The 18,748-nt window shown below is 61.0% G+C and overlaps 1 protein-coding gene across 1 annotated transcript in view; it reads right to left on the minus strand.

Moving 5' to 3' along the window:
- LOC147120800 (angiopoietin-related protein 7-like) overlaps positions 1 to 18,748 on the minus strand; it is a 121,661-nt gene that overhangs the window by 74,533 nt on the left and 28,380 nt on the right. Inside the window, exon 2 of the mRNA XM_085977121.1 lies at positions 3,636 to 3,804. Coding sequence (XP_085833247.1) covers positions 3,636 to 3,804 — 169 coding nt within the window. The remainder of the gene's footprint in view (positions 1 to 3,635; positions 3,805 to 18,748) is intronic.

Raw genomic sequence — 18,748 nt, forward strand, 5'->3', positions numbered from 1 at the left:
TTGCCGGCTAGGTAGTGGCGCCAGTGGCGCACTGCCTCCACGATGGCTTGAGCCTCCTTTTATATGGAGGAGTGTCTGATCTCGGGCCCTTGGAGGGTCCTCGAGAAGAAAGCTACGGGCCGCCCCGCCTGGTTGAGGGTGGCCGCCAAGGCAAAGTCAGACACATCACTTTCCACTTGAAAGGGAGTGTTCTCGTCCACTGCCTGTAGCGTGGCCCGCTCAATATCCTGCTTAATGCTTTTGAAGGCGGCATGGGCCTCAGCAGAGAGCGGAAAAGAGGATGCTTTCAAGAGGGGGCGGGCTTTGTCGGAGTAGTTGGGGACCCATTGGGAATAATAAGAAAATAACCCCAGGCACCTTTTCAGGGCTTTGGGAGTGTTGGGCAGGGGCAGCTCCCGTAGGGGGCGCAATCGGTCGGGGTCTGGTCCGATTTCCCCATTCTCCACCACGCTGCCTAGTATGCAAAGGCGCGTGGTGTTGTAAACGCATTTGTCCTTGTTGTAGGTGAGGTTGAGTTTTTGTGCGGTTTTCAGGAACCTCTCGCGGTTCGAGTCGTGATCCTGCTGGTTGTGACCGCAGATGGTGACGTTGTCGAGGTAGGGGAAGGTTGCCTGCAAGTGGTGGTCATTGACCATGCGGTCCATCTCCCTCTGGAAGACCGAGACCCCATTCGTCACCCCAAAGGGGACTCTGAGGAATTGGTAGAGACGTCCGTTCGCCTCGAAGGCGGTGTACGGGCGGTCCTCTGGTCTGATAGGGAGCTGGTGGTACGCTGACTTGAGGTCGATGGTGGAGAACACCCGGTATTGGGCGATTTGGTTCACCATTTCTGATATGCGGGGTAGCGGGTAGGCGTCTAGTTGGGTGTACCTGTTGATCGTTTGGCTATAGTCGATCACCATCCGTTTCTTCTCGCTACCCCTTACCACCACCACTTGGGCGTGCCACGGGCTATTGCTGCGTTCAATAATGCGCTCTTTCAGGAGCCTGTCTACCTCGGTCGCGATAAACCGCCTGTCCTCCCAGCTGTACCTCCTGCTTTTGGTCGCTATTGGCCGGCAGTTAGGGGTAAGGTTCGCGAATAGCGAAGGCGGCTTTACCTTCAGGGTAGCCAGACCGCACACTGTGAGGGGTGGCTGGGACCCACCGTAATTGAGCGTGATGCTTTGGTGGTAGCACTGGAAATCCAGGCCCAAGATCACGCTCGCACATAGATTCTTCATGATTAATACTTTAAAATTATCGTATACAGTTCCGTTAACGGATAATTGTACCGTGCAGTAACCCATAATGGTCGATGTCTGGGTTTTATCAGCCATAGAGATGGTACCCCGAGTAGGGACCACCTTTAGGGAGAGTTGTTGTGCCAGTTCAGGGTGGATAAAACTCTCCGTGCTTCCACTGTCAATTAAACATTTAACCCTGCACCCGTTTACCTCGATGTCCACCATTGATTTGGATAGCGGGTGCGGCCTGGTCTGGTCCACTGTGACCGATGCCACTGTAGGGCCCTGATCGAGACAAGATGGCATCCACGCTGTCTGCTCACAAGATGGCGGACCCCACGAGGTCGGGCAAGATGGCGTCCAAGATGGCCGCTCCCACGGCGCACACGCGGCGGTGGCGGGTTTTCCGGCGGGGTTCCCTCTGCACACCTTCCCGAAGTGCCCCTTCTTACCGCACTTAAAGCAGGTGGTGCCTTTCGCCGGGCACAGGTTTCTGGTGTGCTTCGGCTGCCCGCAGAAGTGGCAGTTGGGTCCCCGACGCGTCGCGGCTGTCGTAGGGCTCCTGGGGGGAGAGCGGGGCCCCGACGGTGTCGGGCTGCCGGGCGGGGAAGATGCCTTCCAAGATGGCGGCGCCCTTGGTGCACACGTGGCGGCGTGGACGGCGCGGGCTGAAGAGTAGGCGTCCGAGTTTCTCTGGGCCACATCCAGGGATCGTGCTGTGTCCGCAGCCTGTTTCAGTTCCAATCCCGTTTTTTCCAGCAGTCTCTGCCGGATGTAAGTGGAGCTGAGGCCTGTGATAAAGGCACTGCGAACAAGCTCGTCAGTGTACACTGCGGCTTTTACATCTTGGCACGTGCAGTCTTTGCCAAGCGTTTTCAGGGTGACTAGGAACTCCTCCACCGATTCCCCAGGTCGCTGTGCGCGAGTAGCGAGCAGATGCCTAGCATACACCTCATTCGTAGGCTGCTGGTAATGCGCCTTTAAGATGTCGCAGGCGGCCGGGTACGTGTCGGCGTCTTGGATGAGGGGGTAAACCCGGTGGCTTACCCAATTCCGCAGAATTCCGAGTTTCATACTCGCAGCGTCCGTAGCGTCTTTGACGGCTGCGGAATTGTCCAGGAAGAATTCCATACACATAAGCCAGTGTCCGAAGCGTGCCGATGCGTCCAAAGCATGCTGGTCCAAATCCAAACGTTCGGGTTTCAAGAGTTGATCCATTGTGTTGAAAATTAAGTCGATAAAATTGATGTGCCTCAATAAATCCGAGACTCGATGTTAGCGAAACAAAACAAGGCTTTTATTGACTTAGAAGGTAACACACAGAGGAGAATGTATCTTCCATCCAGAGGTCTGCCGTACTGGATGTGCTGCAGGCTGGGCCAGCTTACATAGGAGCCAGGTATGGGCGGAGCCCTACACACAGTACAATACAATGGAAATGAAACTGAAACCAACCACAGTCACAGGCAGAGAAATACTGATGAGTGATGAATGGAATATTTCATCACACCCTGCACCTGATCACTGTCCAGTGACCACTGGGCTAGAGAGAGAGGGGAAATCAGCCAGGGTTACTGCTCCTGATCACTGTCTAGTGAGCCCTAGGTTAGAGAGAGGGGAAATCAGCCAGGGTTACTGCTCCTGATCACTGTCTAGTGAGCCCTAGGTTAGAGAGAGGGGAAAGTCAGTCAGGGTTACTGCTCCTGATCACTGTCCAGTGAGCCCTGGGTTAGAGAGAGGGGAAATCAGCCAGGGTTCCTGCTCCTGATCACTGTCCAGCGACTCCTGGGTTAGAGAGAGGGGAAATCAGCCAGGGTTCCTGCCCCTGATCACTGTCCAGTGACCTCTGGGTTAGAGAGAGAGGGAAATCAGCCAGGGTTCCTGCCCCTGATCACTGTCCAGTGACCTCTGGGTTAGAGAGAGAGGGAAATCAGCCAGGGTTCCTGTTCCTGATCACAGTCCAGTGACCCCTGGGCTAGTGAGAGGGGAAATCAGCCAGGGTTCCTGTTCCTGATCACAGTCCAGTGACCCCTGGGCTAGTGAGAGGGGAAATCAGCCAGGGATCCTGCTCCTGATCACAGTCCAGTGACCCCTGGGCTAGTGAGAGGGGAAATCAGCCAGGGTTCCTGCTCCTGATCCCTGTCCAGTGACCCCTGTTGGGCTTCAGATCATGATCAGGCTCTGTAGTAATGCCCTCCGTGGCAAATATGCTGCCAACTCTCACAGTCTGGGCTGGCACATGAAGAATGGGTTTTGGGGGTGGGTTCCAGGGGGCTTTGCCGCAGCAGGAGGCAGCTCCTTCCCGAGGGGGGGGCTATTGGCTAATCAATGTGAGCAGTGGGGGAGTGGAGGACAAAGTACCTGAGTGTTTGGCCTGTTCGATCAGAGGGTGGAGGAGTGAGCAGTTACTGCCTCCGCGAGCCTGGTGCAGCAGTGTCGACAGGTTGTGTACTTGTGTCTGTAGATCGTAGATGAGGGAGGCGTGGATATGCAGCAGGGTGCTGGCCTCACTGTATCGCTGCTCCACCTGAAGTACCTGATCCTCCAGGAGCAGCTCCTTCCGACCCTTTCCCTCCAGCTGTGAGAGATCACATGCAAAATGTTAGAGACTTCAGGGATAGGTCAGTGGCACAGATACGCCATCCCCTCAATAACCCTGTCGCATCAATATCCCGTCCCATCAATATCCTGTCCCATCAATATCCCGTCCCATCAATATCCCGTCCCATCAATATCCTGTCCCATCAATATCCTGTCCCATCAATATCCCGTCCCATCAATAACCCGTCCCATCAATATCCTGTCCCATCAATATCCTGTCCCATCAATAACCCATCCCATCAATATCCTGTCCCATCAATATCCCGTCCAATCAATATCCCGTCCCATCAATATCCCGTCCCATCAACATCCCGTCCAATCAACATCCCGCCCCTTCAATATCCCGTCCCATCAATAACCCGTCCCATCAATAACCCGTCCCATCAATAACCCGTCCCATCAATATCCAATCCCATCAATATCCCGTCCCATCAATAACCCGTCCCATCAATATCCTGTCCCATCAATAACCCATCCCATCAATATCCCGTCCCATCAATAACCCGTCCCATCAATATCCCGTCCCATCAATATCCCGTCCCATCAATATCCCGTCCCATCAACATCCCGCCCCTTCAATATCCCGTCCCATCAATAACCCGTCCCATCAATAACCCGTCCCATCAATAACCCATCCCATCAATATCCCGTCCCATCAATATCCCGTCCCATCAACATCCCGTCCCATCAACATCCCGCCCCTTCAACATCCCGTCCAATCAACATCCCGCCCCTTCAATATCCCGTCCCATCAATAACCCGTCCCATCAATAACCCGTCCCATCAATAACCCGTCCCATCAATAACCCGTCCCATCAATAACCCGTCCCATCAATATCCCGTCCCATCAATATCCCGTCCCATCAACATCCCGTCCCATCAATAACCCGTCCCATCAATATCCCGTCCCATCAATAACCCGTCCCATCAATATCCCGTCCCACCAATATCCCATCCCATCAATATCCCGGCCCATCAATAACCCGTCCCATCAATATCCCGTCCCATCAATATCCAATCCCATCAATATCCCGTCCAATCAATATCCCGTCCCATCAATATCCAATCCCATCAATATCCCGTCCCATCAATATCCCGTCCCATCAATATCCCGTCCCATCAATAACCCGTCCCATCAATATCCAATCCCATCAATATCCCGTCCAATCAATATCCCGTCCCATCAATATCCAATCCCATCAATATCCCGTCCAATCAATATCCCGTCCCATCAATATCCAATCCCATCAATATTCCGTCCCATCAATATCCCGTCCCATCAATATCCCGTCCCATCAACATCCCGTCCAATCAATATCCCGTCCCATCAATAACCCGTCCCATCAATATCCCGTCCCATCAATAACCCATCACAGCAATAACCCATCCCATCAATAACCGCATCCCATCAGTAACCCCATCCCAACAATACCCCATCCCATCAATAACCGCATCCTATCAGTAACTAAGGAGCTCCGAGTAGAGCGGCAAGAGAGCCCCAGGTGGGCAGAAGAAACACTTCAAGGACACCCTCAAAGCCTCCTTGAAAAAGTGCAACATCCCCACCGACACCTGGGAATCCCTGGCCCAAGACCGCACAAAGTGGAGGAGAAGCATTTGGGAAGGCGCTGAACACCAGGGGGGAGAAATTGAGTATAGCACCGTTTGGGGCGCCAGCCTCGCCAGGGTGCTAAAAGTAGCGTCCCGGAAACATTCGCGATCCCGCACCGGAAATTGAGTGGTTGCGCCCCAAAGGGAAGCGTGGCGCTACTGGAGGCGCCCCGCATCCCTCTTGGGGTGCTGTGAGTGAATATCTTAAAGGGGTGGGGCCTTGTGCAGCGCGATCTGGGGCCCAGCTGGACCCCCGAGGATCGGCAGTGCAGGCAAAAGAGCCCGGCACCGAGGAGAAGTGCCGGGCTCTTGGAGCGCAGCCGGCACTCCGCGGCGGGGGGGAGGGGGGGGTTCAGGAGGCCGGGGACGGGAGCGTAGGCACGTGATGGCAGGCGGCCAACAACAGAAATGGCCGCCCCGCACCTCGCCTTTAATTTGCGCCTCCCCGGCCGCAGGTACGCCACCCTGACCCTGTCGGACATAGCGTCCGGCGGTAAGTCAGGGGGTGCTGCCGAATATCGCGCCGGGGCGACAGCGGGGCGCTGTGCACACCGATGATGTCATCGGCAGCGGCGCAGCGCTAACGGTTAGCGCCACTACTAATGTCCCGCGGAATTTAGCGGGAGGCGTGGGCAGTGCCGCGCCCGGGCACTAGTTGGCTTGCAACTCACTTACCACCCTCTTAAGGCACTAACTGGTGGCACAGCCAACTGAATTTCTCCCCCCTGGAGTCTCTTCGCCGGGAGCAAGCGGAAGCCAAGCGCAGGCAGCCCAAGGAGCGCACATCAACCCAAGCACCCCACCCACCCGTCACTTCAACCACCGTCTGCCCCACCTGTGACAGAGACTGTAGGTCCCGCATTGGACTCATCAGTCACCTGAGAACTCATTTTTAATGTGGAAGCAAGTCATCCTCGGTTCCGAGGGACTGCCTAAGAAGAAGAAGACGGAGGGAGAGCTGCACTGTCGAAGGGGCAGTACTGAGGGAGCGCTGCACTGTCGGAGGGGCAGTACTGAGGGAGCGCTGCACTGTCGGAGGGGCAGTACTGAGGGAGCGCTGCACTGTCGGAGGGGCAGTACTGAGGGAGAGCCGCACTGTCGGAGGGGCAGTACTGAGGGAGCGCCGCACTGTCGGATGGGCAGTACTGAGGGAGTGCTGCACTGTCGGAGGGGCAGTACTGACGGAGTGCTGCACTGTCGGAGGGGCAGTACTGAGGGAGTGCTGCACTGTCGGAGGGGCCGTACTGAGGGAGTGCTGCACTGTCGGAGGGGCAGTACTGAGGGAGCGCGGCACTGTCGGGGGGCAGTACCGAGGGAGCGCTGCACTGTCGGGGGGGCTGCACTGAGGGAGCGCTGCACTGTCGGAGGGGCAGTACTGAGGGAGTGCTGCACTGTCGGAGGGGCAGTGCTGAGGGAGCGCTGCACTGTCGGAGGGGCGGTACTGAGGGAGTGCTGCACTGTCAGAGGGGCAGTGCTGAGGGAGCGCTGCACTGTCGGAGGGGCAGTACTGAGGGAGCGCTGCACTGTCGGAGGGGCCGTACTGAGGGAGTGCTGCACTGTCGGAGGGGCAGTACTGAGGGAGCGCGGCACTGTCGGGGGGCAGTACTGAGGGAGCGCTGCACTGTCGGAGGGGCAGTACTGAGGGAGCGCTGCACTGTCGGAGGGGCAGTACTGAGGGAGCGCTGCACTGTCGGAGGGGCAGTACTGAGGGAGTGCTGCACTGTCGGAGGGCCAGTACTGAGGGAGCGCTGCACTGTCGGAGGGGCAGTACTGAGGGAGCGCTGCACTGTCGGAGGGGCAGTACTGAGGGAGCGCTGCACTGTCGGAGGGGCAGTACTGAGGGAGCGCTGCACTGTCGGAGGGGCAGTACTGAGGGAGCGCTGCACTGTCGGAGGGGCAGTACTGAGGGAGAGCCGCACTGTCGGAGGGGCAGTACTGAGGGAGCGCCGCACTGTCGGATGGGCAGTACTGAGGGAGTGCTGCACTGTCGGAGGGGCAGTACTGACGGAGTGCTGCACTGTCGGAGGGGCAGTACTGAGGGAGTGCTGCACTGTCGGAGGGGCCGTACTGAGGGAGTGCTGCACTGTCGGAGGGGCAGTACTGAGGGAGCGCGGCACTGCCGGGGGGCAGTACCGAGGGAGCGCTGCACTGTCGGGGGGGCTGCACTGAGGGAGCGCTGCACTGTCGGAGGGGCAGTGCTGAGGGAGCGCTGCACTGTCGGAGGGGCGGTACTGAGGGAGTGCTGCACTGTCAGAGGGGCAGTGCTGAGGGAGCGCTGCACTGTCAGAGGGGCAGTACTGAGGGAGCGCTGCACTGTCGGAGGGGCCGTACTGAGGGAGTGCTGCACTGTCGGAGGGGCAGTACTGAGGGAGCGCGGCACTGTCGGGGGGCAGTACTGAGGGAGCGCTGCACTGTCGGAGGGGCAGTACTGAGGGAGCGCTGCACTGTCGGAGGGGCAGTACTGAGGGAGCGCTGCACTGTCGGAGGGGCAGTACTGAGGGAGTGCTGCACTGTCGGAGGGGCAGTACTGAGGGAGCGCTGCACTGTCGGAGGGGCAGTACTGAGGGAGCGCTGCACTGTCGGAGGGGCAGTACTGAGGGAGCGCTGCACTGTCGGAGGGGCAGTACTGAGGGAGCGCTGCACTGTCGGAGGGGCAGTACTGAGGGAGCGCTGCACTGTCGGATGGGCAGTACTGAGGGAGTGCTGCACTGTCGGAGGGGCAGTACTGACGGAGTGCTGCACTGTCGGAGGGGCAGTACTGAGGGAGTGCTGCACTGTCGGAGGGGCCGTACTGAGGGAGTGCTGCACTGTCGGAGGGGCAGTACTGAGGGAGCGCAGCACTGTCGGGGGGCAGTACCGAGGGAGCGCTGCACTGTCGGGGGGGCTGCACTGAGGGAGCGCTGCACTGTCGGAGGGGCAGTACTGAGGGAGTGCTGCACTGTCGGAGGGGCAGTGCTGAGGGAGCGCTGCACTGTCGGAGGGGCGGTACTGAGGGAGTGCTGCACTGTCAGAGGGGCAGTGCTGAGGGAGCGCAGCACTGTCGGAGGGGCAGTACTGAGGGAGCGCTGCACTGTCGGAGGGGCCGTACTGAGGGAGTGCTGCACTGTCGGAGGGGCAGTACTGAGGGAGCGCGGCACTGTCGGGGGGCAGTACTGAGGGAGCGCTGCACTGTCGGAGGGGCAGTACTGAGGGAGCGCTGCACTGTCGGAGGGGCAGTACTGAGGGAGCGCTGCACTGTCGGAGGGGCAGTACTGAGGGAGTGCTGCACTGTCGGAGGGGCAGTACTGAGGGAGCGCTGCACTGTCGGAGGGGCAGTACTGAGGGAGCGCTGCACTGTCGGAGGGGCAGTACTGAGGGAGTGCTGCACTGTCGGAGGGGCCGTACTGAGGGAGTGCTGCACTGTCGGAGGGGCAGTACTGAGGGAGCGCGGCACTGTCGGGGGGCAGTACCGAGGGAGCGCTGCAGTGTCGGGGGGGCTGCACTGAGGGAGCGCTGCACTGTCGGAGGGGCAGTACTGAGGGAGTGCTGCACTGTCGGAGGGGCAGTGCTGAGGGAGCGCTGCACTGTCGGAGGTGCAGTACTGAGGGAGTGCTGCACTGTCGGAGGGGCCGTACTGAGGGAGTGCTGCACTGTCGGAGGGGCAGCACTGAGGGAGCACGGCACTGTCGAAGGGGAAGTACAGAGGGAGTGCTGCACTGTCGGCGGGGCCGTACTGAGGGAGTGCTGCACTGTCGGAGGGTCAGTACTGAGGGAGTGCGGCACTGTCGGAGGGGCAGTACTGAGGAAGGGCTGCACTGTCAGAGGGGCAGTACTGAGGGAGCGCTGCACTGTCGGAGGGCAGAACTGAGGGAGCACCGCTCTGTCTGAGGGGCAGTACTGAGGGAGTGCTGCACTGTCGGAGGGGCAGTACTGAGGAAGGGCTGCACTGTCAGAGGGGCAGTACTGAGGGAGCGCTGCACTGTCGGGGGGCAGAACTGAGGGAGCACCGCTTTGTCTGAGGGGCAGTACTGAGGGAGTGCTGCACTGTCGGAGGGGCAGTACTGAGGGAGCGCTGCACTGTCGGAGGGGTTGCGCTGAGGGAGTGCTGCACTGTCGGAGGGGCAGTACTGAGGGAGTGCTGCACTGTCGGAGGGGCCATACTGAGGGAATGCTGCACTGTCGGAGGAGCAGTACTGAGGGAGTGCTGCACTGTCGGAGGGTCAGTACTGAGGGAGTGCTGCACTGTCGGAGGGGCAGTACTGAGGAAGGGCTGCACTGTCGGAGGGGCAGTACTGAGGGAGCGCTGCACTGTCGGAGGGGTTGCGCTGAGGGAGTGCTGCACTGTCGCAGGAGCAGTACTAAGGGAGTGCTGCACTGTCGGAGGGGACGTACTGAGGGAATGCTGCACTGTCGGAGGAGCAGTACTGAGGGAGAGCCGCACTGTTGGAGAGGCAGTACTGAGGGAGAGCCGCACTGTGGAGGGGCAGTACTGAGGGAGTGCTGCACTGTCGGAGGGGCAGTACTGAGGGAGGGCTGCACTGTCGGAGGTGCAGTATTGAGGGGGTGCTGCACTGTCGGAGGGGCAGTACTGAGGGAGCATTGCACTGTCGGAGAGTCAGTATTGAGGGAGGGCTGCACTGTCGGAGGTGCCGTACTGAGGGAGTGCTGCACTGTCGGCGGGTCAATACTGAGGGAGCGCTGCACTGTCAGAGGGGCAGTACTGAGCGAGTGCAGCACTGTTGGAGGGGCAGTACTGAGGGACAGCCGCACTGTCGGAGGGGCAGTACTGAGGGAGTGCTGCACTGATGGAGGGGCAGGACTGAGGGAGTGCTGCACTCTCATGGGAACAGTACTCAGGGAGCGCTGCACTGTTGGAGGGGCAGTACTGAGGGAGTGCTGCACTGTCGGAGGGGCCATACTGAGGGAATGCTGCACTGTCGGAGGGGCAGTACTGAGGGAGTGCTGCACTGTCGGAGGGGCCATACTGAGGGAATGCTGCACTGTCGGAGGAGCAGTACTGAAGGAGGGCTGCACTGTCGGAGGTGCAGTAGTGAGGGAGGGCCACACTGTCGGAGAGCCAGTACTGAGGGAGTGCTGCACTGTCGGAGGGGCAGTACTGAGGGAGTGCTGCACTGTCGGAGGGGCCGTACTGAGGGAGTGCTGCACTGTCGGAGGGGCAGTACTGAGGGAGCGCGGCACTGTCGGGGGGCAGTACCGAGGGAGCGCTGCAGTGTCGGGGGGGCTGCACTGAGGGAGCGCTGCACTGTCGGAGGGGCAGTACTGAGGGAGTGCTGCACTGTCGGAGGGGCAGTGCTGAGGGAGCGCTGCACTGTCGGAGGTGCAGTACTGAGGGAGTGCTGCACTGTCGCAGGGGCCGTACTGAGGGAGTGCTGCACTGTCGGAGGGGCAGCACTGAGGGAGCACGGCACTGTCGAAGGGGCAGTACAGAGGGAGTGCTGCACTGTCGGCGGGGCCGTACTGAGGGCGTGCTGCACTGTCGGAGGGTCAGTACTGAGGGAGTGCGGCACTGTCGGAGGGGCAGTACTGAGGAAGGGCTGCACTGTCAGAGGGGCAGTACTGAGGGAGCGCTGCACTGTCGGAGGGCAGAACTGAGGGAGCACCGCTCTGTCTGAGGGGCAGTACTGAGGGAGTGCTGCACTGTCGGAGGGGCAGTACTGAGGAAGGGCTGCACTGTCAGAGGGGCAGTACTGAGGGAGCGCTGCACTGTCGGGGGGCAGAACTGAGGGAGCACCGCTCTGTCTGAGGGGCAGTACTGAGGGAGTGCTGCACTGTCGGAGGGGCAGTACTGAGGGAGCGCTGCACTGTCGGAGGGGTTGCGCTGAAGGAGTGCTGCACTGTCGCAGGAGCAGTACTAAGGGAGTGCTGCACTGTCGGAGGGGACGTACTGAGGGAATGCTGCACTGTCGGAGGAGCAGTACTGAGGGAGAGCCGCACTGTTGGAGGGGCAGTACTGAGGGAGAGCCGCACTGCGGAGGGGCAGTACTGAGGGAGTGCTGCACTGTCGGAGGGGCAGTACTGAGGGAGGGCTGCACTGTCGGAGGTGCAGTATTGAGGGGGTGCTGCACTGTCGGAGGGGCAGTACTGAGGGAGGGCTGCACTGTCGGAGGTGCCGTACTGAGGAAGTGCTGCACTGTCGGCGGGTCAATACTGCGGGAGCGCTGCACTGTCAGAGGGGCAGTACTGAGCGAGTGCTGCACTGTTGGAGGGGCAGTACTGAGGGACAGCCGCACTGTCGGAGGGGCAGTACTGAGGGAGTGCTGCACTGATGGAGGGGCAGGACTGAGGGAGTGCTGCACTCTCATGGGAACAGTACTCAGGGAGCGCTGCACTGTTGGAGGGGCAGTACTGAGGAGTGCTGCACTGTCGGAGGGGCCATACTGAGGGAATGCTGCACTGTCGGAGGGGCAGTACTGAGGGAGTGCTGCACTGTCGGAGGGGCCATACTGAGGGAATGCTGCACTGCCGGAGGAGCAGTACTGAGGGAGTGCTGCACTGTCGGAGGGTCAGTACTGAGGGAGTGCTGCACTGTCGGAGGGGCAGTACTGAGGAAGGGCTGCACTGTCGGAGGGGCAGTACTGAGGGAGCGCTGCACTGTCGGAGGGGTTGCGCTGAGGGAGTGCTGCACTGTCGCAGGAGCAGTACTAAGGGAGTGCTGCACTGTCGGAGGGGCAGTACTGAGGGAGCCCTGCACTGTCGGAGGGGCAGTACTGAGGGAGAGCCGCACTGTCGGAGAGGCAGTTCTGAGGGAGCGCTGCACTGTCGGAGGGGCAGTCCTGTGGGAGTGCCGCACTGTCGGAGGGGCAGTCCTGTGGGAGTGCCGCACTGTCGGAGGGGCAGTACTGAGGGAGCGTCGCACTGACGGATGGGCAGTACTGAGGGAGTGCTGCACTGTTGGAGGGGCAGTACTGAGGGAGTGCTGCACTGTCGGAGGGGCAGTAATGAGGGAGTGCTGCATTGTCGGACGGGCAGTACTGAGGGAGCGCTGCACTATCGGCGGGTCAGTACTGAGGGAGAACTGCAGTGTCGGCGGAGCAGTTCTGAGGGAGCGCTGCACTGTCGGAGGGGCAGTACTGAGGGAGCACTGCACTGTCGGAGGGTCAGTACTAAGGGAGAGCCGCACTGTCGTAGTGGCAGTACTGAGGGAGAGCTGCACTGTCGGAGAGTCAGTACTGAGGGAGAGCTGCAATGTCGGAGGGGCAGTACTGAGGGAGCGCCGCACTGTCGGAGGGTCAGTGCTGAGGGAGAGCCGCACTGTCGGAGGGGCAGTACTGAGGGAGGGCTGCACTGGCGGAGGTGCAGTAGTGAGGGGGTGTTGCACTGTCGGAGGGGCAGTACTGAGGGAGTGCTGTACTGTCGGAGGGGCCATACTGAGGGAATGCTGCACTGTCGGAGGAGCAGTACTGAGGGAGTGCTGCACTGTCGGAGGGTCACTACAGAGGGAGCGCTGCACTCTCGGAGGGGCAGTACTGAGGGAGTGCTGCACTGTCGGAGGGGCAGCACTGAGGGAGAGCTGCACTGTCGGAGGGGCCACACTGAGGGAATGCTGCACTGTCGGAGGAGCAGTACTGAGGGAGTGCTGCACTGTCGGAGGGGCAGCACTGAGGGAGCGCTGCACTCTCGGAGGGGCAGTACTGAGGGAGTGCTGCACTGTCCGAGGGGCAGTACTGAGGGAGTGCTGCACTTTCGGAGGGGCCATACTGAGGGAATGCCGCACTGTCCGAGGGGCAGTACTGAGGGAGTGCTGCACTGTCGGAGGGGCCACACTGAGGGAATGCTGCACTGTCGGAGGAGCAGTACTGAGGGAGGGCTGCACTGTCGGAGTTGCAGTAGTGAGGGAGGGCCGCACTGTCGGAGAGTCAGTACTGAGGGAGCGCTGCACTGTCGGAGGGGCAGTACTGAGGGAGTGCTGCACTGTCGGAGGGGCAGTACTGAGGGAGCGCTGCACTGTCGGAGGGGCAGCACTGAGGGAGAGCCGCACTGTCGGAGAGTCAGTACTGAGGGAGAGCCGCACTGTCGGAGGGGCAGTACTGAGGGAATGCTGCACTGTTGGAGGGGCCGTAATGAGGGAGGGGCAGTACTGAGGGAGAGCCGTACTGTTGGAGGGGCAGTACTGAGGGAGGGCTGCACTGTCGGAGGTGCCGTACTGAGCGAGTGCTGCACTGTCGGCGGGTCAATACTGAGGGAGCGCTGCACTGTCAGAGGGGCAGTACTGAGCGAGTGCTGCACTGTTGGAGGGGCAGTACTGAGGGACAGCCGCACTGTCGGAGGGGCAGTACTGAGGGAGTGCTGCACTGATGGAGGGGCAGGACTGAGGGAGTGCTGCACTCTCATGGGAACAGTACTCAGGGAGCGCTGCACTGTTGGAGGGGCAGTACTGAGGAGTGCTGCACTGTCGGAGGGGCCATACTGAGGGAATGCTGCACTGTCGGAGGGGCAGTACTGAGGGAGTGCTGCACTGTCGGAGGGGCCATACTGAGGGAATGCTGCACTGTCGGAGGAGCAGTACTGAGGGAGTGCTGCACTGTCGGAGGGTCAGTACTGAGGGAGTGCTGCACTGTCGGAGGGGCAGTACTGAGGAAGGGCTGCACTGTCGGAGGGGCAGTACTGAGGGAGCGCTGCACTGTCGGAGGGGTTGCGCTGAGGGAGTGCTGCACTGTCGCAAGAGCAGTACTAAGGGAGTGCTGCACTGTCGGAGGGGACGTACTGAGGGAATGCTGCACTGTCGGAGGAGCAGTACTGAGGGAGAGCCGCACTGTTGGAGGGGCAGTACTGAGGGAGAGCCGCACTGTGGAGGGGCAGTACTGAGGGAGTGCTGCACTGTCGGAGGGGCAGTACTGAGGGAGGGCTGCACTGTCGGAGGTGCAGTATTGAGGGGGTGCTGCACTTTCGGAGGGGCAGTACTGAGGGAGCATTGCACTGTCGGAGAGTCAGTACTGAGGGAGTGCTGCACTGTCGGAGGGGCAGTACTGAGGGAGGGCTGCACTGTCGGAGGTGCCGTACTGAGGGAGTGCTGCACTGTCAGCGGGTCAATACTGAGGGAGCGCTGCACTGTCAGAGGGGCAGTACTGAGCGAGTGCTGCACTGTTGGAGGGGCAGTACTGAGGGATAGCCGCACTGTCGGAGGGGCAGTACTGAGGGAGTGCTGCACTGATGGAGGGGCAGGACTGAGGGACTGCTGCACTCTCATGGGAACAGTACTCAGGGAGCGCTGCACTGTTGGAGGGGCAGTACTGAGGGAGTGCTGCACTGTCGGAGGGGCCATACTGAGGGAATGCTGCACTGTCGGAGGGGCAGTACTGAGGGAGTGCTGCACTGTCGGAGGGGCCATACTGAGGGAATGCTGCACTGTCGGAGGAGCAGTACTGAGGGAGGGCTGCACTGTCGGAGGTGCAGTAGTGAGGGAGGGCCACACTGTCGGAGAGCCAGTACTGAGGGAGTGCTGCACTGTCGGAGAGGCAGTACTGAGGGAGGGCTGCACTGTCGGAGGGGCAGTACTGAGGGAGCGCTGCACTGTCGGAGGGGCAGTACTGAGGGAGCGCTGCACTTTCGGAGGCGCAATACTGAGGGAGCCCTGCACTGTCGGAGGGGCAGTACTGAGGGAGAGCCGCACTGTCGGAGAGGCAGTTCTGAGGGAGCGCTGCACTGTCGGAGGGGCAGTCCTGTGGGAGTGCCGCACTGTCGGATGGGCAGTACTGAGGGAGTGCTGCACTGTTGGAGGGGCAGTACTGAGGGAGTGCTGCACTGTCGGAGGGGCAGTAATGAGGGAGTGCTGCATTGTCGGAGGGGCAGTACTGAGGGAGCGCTGCACTATCGGCGGGTCAGTACTGAGGGAGAGCCGCAGTGTCGGCGGAGCAGTTCTGAGGGAGCGCTGCACTGTCGGAGGGGCAGTACTGAGGGAGCACTGCACTGTCGGAGGGTGAGTACTAAGGGAGAGCCGCACTGTCGTAGTGGCAGTACTGAGGGAGAGCTGCAATGTCGGAGGGGCAGGACTGAGGGAGGGCTGCACTGTCGGAGGGGCAGTAGTGAGGGGGTGTTGCACTGTCGGAGGGGCAGTACTGAGGGAGTGCTGTACTGTCGGAGGGGCCATACTGAGGGAATGCTGCACTGTCGGAGGAGCAGTACTGAGGGAGTGCTGCACTGTCGGAGGGTCACTACAGAGGGAGCGCTGCACTGTCGGAGGGGCCATACTGAGGGAGTGCTGCACTGTTGGAGGGGACGTACTGAGGGAATGCTGCACTGTCGGAGGAGCAGTACTGAGGGAGAGCCGCACTGTCGGAGGGGCAGTACTGAGGGAGTGCTGCACTGTCGGAGGGGTCACACTGAGGGAGTGCTGCACTGTCGGAGGGGCAGCACTGAGGGAGCGCTGCACTCTCGGAGGGGCAGTACTGAGGGAGTGCTCCACTGTCGGAGGGGCAGCACTGAGGGAGAGCTGCACTGTCGGAGGGGCCACACTGAGGGAATGCTGCACTGTCGGAGGAGCAGTACTGAGGGAGTGCTGCACTGTCGGAGGGGCAGCACTGAGGGAGCGATGCACTCTCGGAGGGGCAGTACTGAGGGAGTGCTGCACTGTCGGAGGGGCAGCACTGAGGGAGAGCCGCACTGTCGGAGGGGCAGTACTGAGGGAATGCTGCACTGTTGGAGGGGCCGTAATGAGGGAGGGGCAGTACTGAGGGAGCGCCGCAATGTCAAAGAGGCAGTACCGATAGAGTGCTGCACTGTCAGAGGGGCTGTACTGAGGGAGCGCTGCACTGTCGGAGGGGCAGTACTGAGGGAGCGCCGCACTGTCGGAGGGCCAGCGCTGAGGGCAAGCCGCACTGTCGGAGGGGCAGTACTGAGGGAGAGCCACACTGTCGGAGGGGCGGTACTGAGGGAGCACTGCACAGTCGGAGGGGCAGTACTGAGGGAGCGCTGCACTGTCGGAGGGGCCGTACTGAGGGAGGGGCAGTACTGAGGGAGTGCTGCACTGTTGGAGGGGCAGTACTGAGGGAGTGCTGCACTGTCGGAGGGGCAGTACTGAGGGAGAGCTGCACTGTCGGCGGGGCAGTACTGAGGGAGTGCTGCACTGTCGGAGGGGCAGTACTGAGGGAGCGCTGCACTGTCGGAGGGGCAGTACTGAGGGAGAGCTGCAATGTCGGAGGGGCAGTACTGAGGGAGCACTGCACTGTCGGAGGGTCAGTACTAAGGGAGAGCCGCACTGTCGTAGTGGCAGTACTGAGGGAGAGCCGCACTGTCGGAGGGACAGTACTGAGGGAGGGCTGCACTGTCGGAGGTGCAGTAGTGAGGGGGTGTTGCACTGTCGGAGGGGCAGTACTGAGGGAGTGCTGTACTGTCGGAGGGGCCATACTGAGGGAATGCTGCACTGTCGGAGGAGCAGTACTGAGGGAGTGCTGCACTGTCGGAGGGTCACTACAGAGGGAGCGCTGCACTGTCGGAGGGGCAGTACTGAGGGAGTGCTGCACTGTCGGAGGGGCCATACTGAGGGAATGCTGCACTGTCGGAGGAGCAGTACTGAGGGAGTGCTGCACTGTCGGAGGGTCAGTACTGAGGGAGTGCTGCACTGTCGGAGGGGCAGTACTGAGGAAGGGCTGCACTGTCGGAGGGGCAGTACTGAGGGAGCGCTGCACTGTTGGAGGGGACGTACTGAGGGAATGCTGCACTGTCGGAGGAGCAGTACTGAGGGAGAGCCGCACTGTTGGAGGGGCAGTACTGAGGGAGAGCCGCACTGTGGAGGGGCAGTACTGAGGGAGTGCTGCACTGTCGGAGGGGCAGTACTGAGGGAGGGCTGCACTGTCGGAGTTGCAGTATTGAGGGGGTGCTGCACTGTCGGAGGGGCAGTACTGAGGGAGTGCTGCACTGTCGGAGGGGCAGTACTGAGGGAGGGCTGCACTGTCGGAGGTGCCGTACTGAGGGAGTGCTGCACTGTCGGCGGGTCAATACTGAGGGAGCGCTGCACTGTCGGAGGGGCCGTACTGAGGGAGCGCGGCATTGTCGGGGGGCAGTACCGAGGGAGCGTTGCAGTGTCGGGGGGGCTGCACTGAGGGAGTGCTGCACTGTCGGAGGTGCAGTACTGAGGGAGTGCTGCACTGTCGGAGGGGCCGTACTGAGGGAGTGCTGCACTGTCGGAGGGGCAGCACTGAGGGAGCGCGGCACTGTCGAAGGGGCAGTACAGAGGGAGTGCTGCACTGTCGGCGGGGCCGTACTGAGGGAGTGCTGCACTGTCGGAGGGTCAGTACTGAGGGAGTGCTGCACTGTCGGAGGGGCAGTACTGAGGAAGGGCTGCACTGTCAGAGGGGCAGTACTGAGGGAGCGCTGCACTGTCGGGGGGCAGAACTGAGGGAGCACCGCTCTGTCTGAGGGGCAGTACTGAGGGAGTGCTGCACTGTCGGAGGGGCAGTACTGAGGGAGCGCTGCACTGTCAGAGGGGCAGTACTGAGGGAGCGCTGCACTGTCGGGGGGCAGAACTGAGGGAGCACCGCACTGTCGGAGAGTCAGTACTGAGGGAGTGCTGCACTGTCGGAGGTGCCGTACTGAGGGAGTGCTGCACTGTCGGCGGGTCAATACTGAGGGAGCGCTGCACTGTCAGAGGGGCAGTACTGAGCGAGTGCTGCACTGTTGGAGGGGCAGTACTGAGGGACAGCCGCACTGTCGGAGGGGCAGTACTGAGGGAGTGCTGCACTGATGGAGGGGCAGGACTGAGGGAGTGCTGCACTCTCATGGGAACAGTACTCAGGGAGCGCTGCACTGTTGGAGGGGCAGTACTGAGGGAGTGCTGCACTGTCGGAGGGGCCATACTGAGGGAATGCTGCACTGTCGGAGGGGCAGTACTGAGGGAGTGCTGCACTGTCGGAGGGGCCATACTGAGGGAATGCTGCACTGTCGGAGGAGCAGTACTGAGGGAGTGCTGCACTGTCGGAGGGTCAGTACTGAGGGAGTGCTGCACTGTCGGAGGGGCAGTACTGAGGAAGGGCTGCACTGTCGGAGGGGCAGTACTGAGGGAGCGCTGCACTGTCGGAGGGGTTGCGCTGAGGGAGTGCTGCACTGTCGCAGGAGCAGTACTTAGGGAGTGCTGCACTGTCGGAGGGGACGTACTGAGGGAATGCTGCACTGTCGGAGGAGCAGTACTGAGGGAGAGCCGCACTGTTGGAGGGGCAGTACTGAGGGAGAGCCGCACTGTGGAGGGGCAGTACTGAGGGAGTGCTGCACTGTCGGAGGGGCAGTACTGAGGGAGGGCTGCACTGTCGGAGGTGCAGTATTGAGGGGGTGCTGCACTGTCGGAGGGGCAGTGCTGAGGGAGGGCTGCACTGTCGGAG

The sequence above is a fragment of the Somniosus microcephalus genome, chromosome 3 (assembly GCF_052327205.1).
Source record: "Somniosus microcephalus isolate GS21.2 chromosome 3, FLI_Smic_1.0, whole genome shotgun sequence".
In the NCBI taxonomy this organism is placed as follows: Eukaryota; Metazoa; Chordata; class Chondrichthyes; order Squaliformes; family Somniosidae; genus Somniosus; species Somniosus microcephalus.